The sequence below is a fragment of the Aplysia californica genome, unplaced genomic scaffold (assembly GCF_000002075.1).
Source record: "Aplysia californica isolate F4 #8 unplaced genomic scaffold, AplCal3.0 scaffold00343, whole genome shotgun sequence".
Lineage (NCBI taxonomy): Eukaryota > Metazoa > Mollusca > Gastropoda > Aplysiida > Aplysiidae > Aplysia > Aplysia californica.
In genome coordinates, this window is record NW_004797613.1 from 602,070 (window position 1) to 610,534 (window position 8,465).

The 8,465-nt window shown below is 39.5% G+C and overlaps 1 protein-coding gene across 1 annotated transcript in view; it reads left to right on the plus strand.

The window, feature by feature from the left end:
* Positions 1–8,465, plus strand: part of LOC101864077 — a gene marked incomplete in the record, with an annotated part of 69,882 nt that overhangs the window by 58,590 nt on the left and 2,827 nt on the right. The window contains 3 exon segments of the mRNA XM_013085087.2: positions 1,268–1,456; positions 6,596–6,713; positions 8,029–8,183. Of these exon segments, the coding sequence (XP_012940541.1) occupies positions 1,268–1,456; positions 6,596–6,713; positions 8,029–8,183 (462 nt within the window).

Consider the following 8,465-nt stretch of genomic DNA (forward strand, 5'->3'; position numbering starts at 1 on the left):
TCCCTCTCTTTCTCTCTCTTTCTCTCGCTCTTTCTCTCGCCCTTCCCTATCTCTCTTTCTGTCTCCCTCTCTCTCTTTATCTTATTCTCTAACACACAAATCCTCCCCTCAAATTATACACAGGGGCACAAAATAATTGTGTCAACAAGTTCAGCTATAGCATGACATGAAGAGGTTTTGTCCCTAATTTTTATGTACTCACCTTTAAAATTTAAACAAATTAATGTTTTCAGTGGAGCTAATCCCAATACAATATTTTGAAAACCAAGAATTATTCATTACCTTTTCTTGAACAGAAGTTGTCGAACTGAATCTTTTGAACTGAAAACTGCTCAAAGGTTGAGATCCTAGGTTGACTTAATATGTTTTCTTTTTTCAAATGTCGACATAACTTAGATCTTTTAGGGGCCAGGTTGAAGAATTAGACCCCTTGATTAACAAGCGTTTGTATAATTTCCATTGACAATAAATCTATGCGTATGTTGTAACACTCAAACGAGGAAAATTAAATTGAGGAGCTAAATCCCTTCAATGCAAAAAGTGGACATGCACCCAGGTTGCCTCGAGTGTTTTGTTATTGGGGGGTTGTGTTTGTTTGTTTGAGTAAAGTGAAGCATCTTTACTTTACTCTTACTTTTCCGATCCAGCGGCCATCTGAGTTCTAGCCCTTCGCCTGTCGATATAGCAAAGAATTAACAGGTTTGTTTTACGTATCAGCTGTGTTTTGTCGTTGTATAGAGTATTTCCGATACCTGGGGAGGCAGGTAAGTACATAGGTACTTCGCTGGCCGTTAAGTGCAGGGCAGGTAAAGAGGTAGTCACACAGCGAGCAGGTCGGTAGGGTATCCTTGCTGTTCATATTATTTAGGTGAGAATTCAGTGGGATGTATTGTGTTCGCAGATAGTGACTTGTTCTCTTCTACTCAGGGAATTTAGTGAATTCTTTTGAATTGGGAGCTGGCATGTGTGCAGTTCTTCCAGTTTTACCCATTGCCCATTCATTCAGCCAATGTTCCTTGGTGTTGCATTTGATAATGTTCTTGAGGATTCATATTATTTAAGTCTAGATCTACCTCTGACATTCAGAATTATAACCCATGAATTTTTTTTTGGGCAAATTCCAAAGGTTAGAAAAGTAAGTTGAAGGAATCAAGAGTAGTCTATAACCATGACAATTTTTTACATTCTCCCCTCCCCTTCCCTCCCATATCCTTCTATCCTCTCCCTCACCCATCCTCTTATCCTCATCAACGAAAACCTTTATCAGGAGCGATCCAGAAGGTACCAGTTCTATTCGCCATGAGTATTTCCCCATTGTCTACAAAGCGGCACCGTATGAGCTCGGCTTCTGGACACGCCCCTTTTTCCGTTGCGATGGCAACGTGGACACCTGGGTCATGACCTACGTAGCACCCTTCTTCGGCCTGGACGGGCTTCGTACCAAGTTGGAATTCAGGTTTGACGCTCGTGCTTCTTTTTACGTTTGCTTTTTGCTTTTTGGGGGGGTAAGGGGATGGGGTCTTTTATTTATGTTTTGAAATAGGGGAAATGAGCATCGACCTATTTATAGAGACGTAAGCTTGGAGTACTGTTTATGTTTTTCTCTGTGAGTTTTGGGAGGGTTTTTTTAAGGCGCATTGAGTTTACTAAGGTGTACTGCTACATGTGAATGTTACTAGTTTTAGTAAAGTTCAAGCTATGACGCAGTATAAAAATCATGTTTCCCCCGATTGACTCTAACTAATGACGTCCAAAGTCAACACACTGTTCCTTAACCACAGATGACACAAACAGTACCTCCTCCCTCTCCTCCACATTCTCTTCCTCCTCCTCCTCCTCCCCCTACTCCTACTCCTTCTCCGACATCTAACCCTCTTCATTGTCTTCCTATTCCTCTCCTATTCCTCCTTCGGTTCCTTCTCCTCATTTTTCCTTTTTCTCTCCCTCCTACTTCTTCTTCTCCTACTCCACCTCTGGCACTCATATGACCTTATACAGTTGTGAGCGCCGTAAAACCTTCCTAAATTAAACTGAACTAACTACTCCTCCTCTTTTCTCCTCTTCTTTTTCCTCCTCCTCCTTTCTCCTCTTTTTTTCCTCCTCCTCCTCTTCTTCCTCCTCTTCACCTCATTTTGATTACATTTATCCCCCACCCCCACCCCCAGGAGGCGTCCAGTTTTCCTGAAAGCGACAGGACGAGCACGTGAACAAACTATTCAAACTTGATTTTTCCTTTTAGGTGAGGTGGCTCTCTGAAGATAAGATTGGCCATCCACGAGTAATTGTAGTCAGCAGCTTTATTCATGGTTAAAGTCGAAATAGAACCCTAACCTTTAGAACAAGAGCTAAAAATAAAATATTCAATTCACTGAATTGCGACGGTTCATTCTAGGTTTTTATTATTGCACAGTCAAAAGGTAAAATCTTCAAAGTACTAGAATATATTCTTTTACAACAAATATTTTAGACGAAGTAGAAAAATATCATTGTTATCATTTTTGTATCATCATCATCATCATCATCATCATCATCATCATCATCATCATCATCATCATCAACATCATTGTATAAAGAAGGTATTAAAACAGTTAAGACCTTGTTGTATTTCCAACAAAAATATATATTTCACAGTTCAACGTTTCGCCAATAAGGCTTCATCAGGAACATAGTATTTGAGAAAAATAAATGGGTGATGACGCCACAGCAACAAAGTGTTCACTATAAGTTACGTATTGGTGTGGTTTGGACAATATCGGAAATATCTCCATCATCACCATCATATACACAGGCTATTAAAAACTAAAGTGCGTACATAAATGTCTGAATATTTAAAGGAGCGGTGAGTACAAATCGCCGGAGAGAAGGGAACACTAAAGCCAGAAGTGGTAGAGAGAGAGAGGAGGGTGGGGGTGGAAAGGTGCGTGGAAGTAAGGAATAAAATAACAGAAGGGTGCGGTGAACACAAATCGGAAAGGCCAGAGAAAGAGAAACACTAGGGCCAGAGGTGGCAGAGAGAGAGGGAAAGGAAAAGAGGGAGAGAGAGAGAGAGAGAGAGAGAGAGAGAGAGAGAGAGAGAGAGAGAGAGAACTAGTACGTGGAGGTAAGGAATATAACAGAAAGGCAGGGCCAAAGGGAGGGTGTTGCAGGAACATAAGGGGTGAATAGTACGTTACGTTGTAAATTTTAGGTCCTTAAAATGGGGCTCGTCGATGTTAAGGCCAGTGAGAATTTTGTGAGACCCCATGTTCCAAATCCACATTGATTCTCTTTGGTTAAGTTTTTCTTTAGTAGGATATGGGACTATTTCAATTCCCTGAAGCTGCAAATCGGAGGCACCATTGTGACCAGGACTGTTGAAATGTTGGCCAACTGGTGTGCTGGAGTTTTTCTGGACTGAATACCTATGGTTATTAAACCTAGCTCTTAGTGTGGTGGTAGTTTGGCCTACATATTGAGCTGGACAGACTTTACACAGGATATGAGGTAGATTACATTTTTGGTTTCACAAGTGATGCTGTTGGAAAGTTTTCTTTTAAAGGGGGGGCCTTCTACAAAGTTGGTTACTTTCATGTAGGCACATGTTTTGCATCTAGGTTTTTGTCAACAAAAGGCCACCAAGAAACCCTGCTACTTTAAATACTTTATACCAACATAATTTAACACAGTGCGAAACACAACATTGACACCGATAGTCTGCAGTGTTTGCGCCTCATATTAATCCTTTCGCAAGATAACGCACATATTAACAGAGGAAGATAGGACTAATGCTAACTTCATTTAAAAAAACAACAACCAAATAACAGAAGCATATCTTCTTAATAATTATAAACATAAGCACCATCCCACATCATCAGTCATCACCACCACCACCGTCATTTCTAAAATCATCATTGCTCTCAGATCCTTCACAAACATCTAATTATCTTGAACATATATATGTAACGGTTATATGTTATAATTTTTTATAAATTGTGTACGTTATACATTATTGGGCACTCTCATACGTACACCGTTCTACTAATCAGATGGCGTCAATATCATAGAAATGGGCAAGGGACAAAAAAAATAACAATAGTTAGAGTCAATCGGGGGAAACATGATTTTTATACTGCGTCATAGCGTCCTGACAGAACTTGCGTTATTTGAGCAGTGAATGTATATGTATGCTTTGACGACAGTGTGTTGACTTTGGACGTCATTAGTTAGAGTCAATCGGGGGAAACATGATTTTTATACTGCGTCATAGCGTCCTGACAGAACTTGCGTTATTTGAGCAGTGAATGTATATGTATGCTTTGACGACAGTGTGTTGACTTTGGACGTCATTAGTTAGAGTCAATCGGGGGAAACATGATTTTTATACTGCGTCATAGCGTCCTGACAGAACTTGCGTTATTTGAGCAGTGAATGTATATGTATGCTTTGACGAGTCCACTTTTATTTTAACTCGTGTCTTGAATACATTTAAACAAAATTTTATAGGCTTCATCAAATATAGTTAACGGGATCTTCGAGTAAAATCTGACTTCTTTCTTTCAAGGCAGTTTTGCTAAATTTCTCATTTCTCGAGAGGGATGGAGTAATGTCATGGTTGTAAAAGAGAAAGAAATACACATTTCATGTGATCGACAATGTTAATGTTTTTGGATCAAGTAAGATTGTCCATAGAAAGACACCACGAAGATCATAACTATATAGAGACAGTATCTCGGCAAGTTGTTTAAATGTATATACTAGATCTATGCCCAGAAAGCTATGTCTTTCATGAGAAAGGAAAAATATTAACAATTACACCTCTATTATGTTTTTTTTCCTTTTTTAATATTTAGAATTTAGATTTCAAACTCGTATATTATTTCTTAAGCGCGTGCTACCGATATCACAGATTCATGTTGGACTAAATGTATTTGAATAGTTGACCGAGGAAGATCTAGTATTACAAAAGTAAAGACAGACCCCGAACCCAACATTGGAAAAATGCACCAAACCATTTTGATCAATGTCACAAATCCTCCCCCCCCCCCCTTTCCTCCCCCACACACACCTTAATTCCTCCCCTGCAACTACTTTCCGACTTTCCCTCATTCTTTTCTTTTTCTCTTTCTATTTTGCTTCAGAGAGTATTCTTTTATTTCCCTTTCTTTTCCATCTCACCCCCTTTTAAGTTTCTTCTTCGTTCGCTATTTTACAACGTTTCTTTCTCTTTCCAAGTTACTGCTGTCTTTACACCATGAGCTGCATGCATGGAAATGAGCAAGTGATGGGTAAAAAAGCTGCTTGAGCTTTCTTCAAGGCCACCTCTCTGAGCTCAGCGCTTGTCTTGCCCTTGTTCATGGATATTTCTTCATGTTTTATGCAGACAAGGGTGGAAACTGTCATTTTACAGCGTCCTTCTCATAAGTATACCAGTGGAAGGGTGATGTGTGTCCGTTTGTAGCATCTCCTTCCTGATTTTAGATGGTTGTTCTATTCGTGCAATTGGCCTGGCAAAAGGTCGTCGTTAATATAAAAGTAAATACATCCCAATCCAACCTTTAAATGCAAATACGTCAGACAGCGATTATTTTTCTGGTTGTTTGTTTTGTTGTTGTTGGTTTGTTTGGGGGGGGGGGGTTGTTATTTAGTTTGTTTTTGTTTGGGGGGGGGTTGGGGGGGGTTGGGGAGGTGGATTTATTTGTTGTTTGTTTGTTTGTTTGTATTCTTTTTGTCACTGCAAACCTGTGTCTGAGAAAGGGTGAGGTAGGAGTGCCACGGGAAGAGAGATTGCTGCTAATAATTTTTGTAACAAGAATGTCGGTTTTATAAGGAGACCTAGTCTAGCATATTACATTAGGTTGGTCCTATTGTTCCGCCATACCACAGGGCTTATAATAGTCCCTCTTCAGGACAAGACCAACCCTTCCCTGTCATTGTAAATGTCTTTGTAACATTGGTGGCTCAGTGGTTAGGCTCTCGGACTCGTAAGACCATGGGTTTGAATCCCGTCAGGATCCTGACGTTGTGTCCTTGGGAAAGGCATTTTACACGAATGTTTCTCACTTCATCCACGTTGGAATGGGTATCCGGTTATAGGTAGCGAAATATCTTATCAGTTTGTTAGTGTTGGAGAGTTTAATGAGCTGCTTGCATTGTATGCTTCCCAGGAAGCTGGAAATGTATCTGAAGGGTCTGTAGTGATAATAATGTAGATTGTTTAGTGCTTAGAACTTCCAGTTGAACTGGGATATTGCCCATTACAAATGCATTTGTTATTATTTTTTTGCTCCAAACCCATGTCGGGGAGTGGTAACCTCAGTTGACATCGTGGCAGGCTATTGTACAGGTTACTGGTTCAAATTGCCAAAGGGAAAATCTTACGACTGTGGAGTATGAAAGCTATTCTATCTACTCATCTCTATGGTAATGGAGATGGGCGTTAAATTCGGAGGCCCCACCTCTTTAATTAGCGAAAGTATTAAAAGGGGTGCTAAACTCTTGCCTTACCATATCTATCCCAGGTCTTCCATTATACAAAAAAAATCTATTTGTGTCAAAGTGGAGTTAAACTAACACTTACTTGTGCATTTATTTTCCTTCTTCTTTTCTCTGACTTCAGGGGCGTTGCCACGGTGGATGTTCCATTGAACTTCCTGGAGATCAACCAGTGCCCTCAGCCGTTTTCGGTGGCGAATGCCTTCAAGAATACCGCCCGCTGTGACTATCTCTCTACAAACGTAAGCCGTTTATCATCTTTTTATAAAATGTCCTCCAGACAGACAGACAGACAGACAGACAGACAGACAGACAGACAGACAGACAGATAGATAGACAGACAAACAGACAGACAGACAGACAGACAGACAGAAAATGAGAAAATAGAAGGATGGATGGAAGGATGGATGGATGAATGGATGGATGGATGGATGGATGGATGGATGGATGGATGGATGGATGGATGGATGGATGGATGGATAGATAGATAGATAGATAGATAGATAGATAGATAGATAGACAGTGGTCAAACAATAAGGTTGAAAACAACTTACGAGTATACTTTGTTGACCAGAACATGGGACATCTAGAGAACTGAGTTGTTTTCAATTTAAGTGTACAGCAAATTTACGGACCCACTGTATTTTTAATCATGTGTAGCTTATAAATTATATATATATATTTATATATATATATATATATATATATATATATATATATATATATATATAATATATAATATATAATATATAATATATAATATAAATAATAATATATAAATAATATGTATATAATATGAATAATAATATATAAATAATATGTATATAATATAAATAATAATATATAAATAATATATATTAATTGGGAGGGGGGCTGGGTGACATTGGGGTGGGCGAAGCGCTTTAGATGTTGGAAAGTGCGTGAGTGTTTGGCTGTGTATTTTGCTCAAACATGTTTGACCATGTGTGATGATGTTGTGCGACCTTATTTAAATTTGTTTTATTTTCTAAATACATACTCTTGCTAGACGTGATGATGTTTTATGTTTTATTTTTCTACACTCCATTTCTTAAAACACAATATTTGAAATGTTTTTGGATGTTCTTGTTGTTCAACGAAAATCTTTATTATATCAGTTTTGTGTTAAAAGATTGTTGGATCAACGGTTGATGTACCGGGTGTCTTTTGGTGTATGGGTTTGACGATTCGCTGTAGCACACAGGAGACTCGAGTTTAATTCCTTAATTGGGAGAAATTCTTTATTGATTATTTCGGTGTTTCTGCTGTGATGTTTTCTCCCTCTCCGTCCGGGTTGGCCCTGACAGGTAGGGTCGAAAGCCCGCCTCCTAAATTATTTAAATTTGTGTCAGTGGGGTGTAAAAAATTGTTGAGGTCAAAAAAGTTTTTAAATGTATTTCATTTACCTATTGCCGTGAGGCACATTTTTAGATTCCACTCTTACAACTGCTTTTCGATGGCAATATTATCTTTAAACTCAAACTTTCAACCTTCCCACCTCCCCCCCCCTCCCCCACACACAAAAAAACCACTTAACAGTGTGCCCCCCAAGCTGGATTCCCCTTCATGCGTGGATCCTACACGTGCAAATGCCGTCTGGGCTTTGAGTACTGGCACTATGATGGGAAGGAGTGGTTTGAGGGATCCTTCGTGGAACTGGAGTACGTGAAAAAGCAAAATGGGAACTTCAGCAGGTAAGAGAGATGAGCTGGTTGTTAGTTCACACTTTCCCAACTTGTTGGTTCTGCTTGAACTAGCTGGTCTGAGAAATGGGAGAACTGATTGCAGCGTCCGTAATCTAGTGGTCAGGCTACTGGACGTTACGAGCTCATGGGTTCGAGCCTCAGACCTGACTTTGGGAATGGGTACCCGGCGCCTTAAGCAGCGAAAAATGTCATTTATGTTATAGCTTTAGCAGTAGCAGTAGCAGTAGAAGTAACAGTAACAATAGTAGAAGTAGCAGCAGCAGCAGCAGC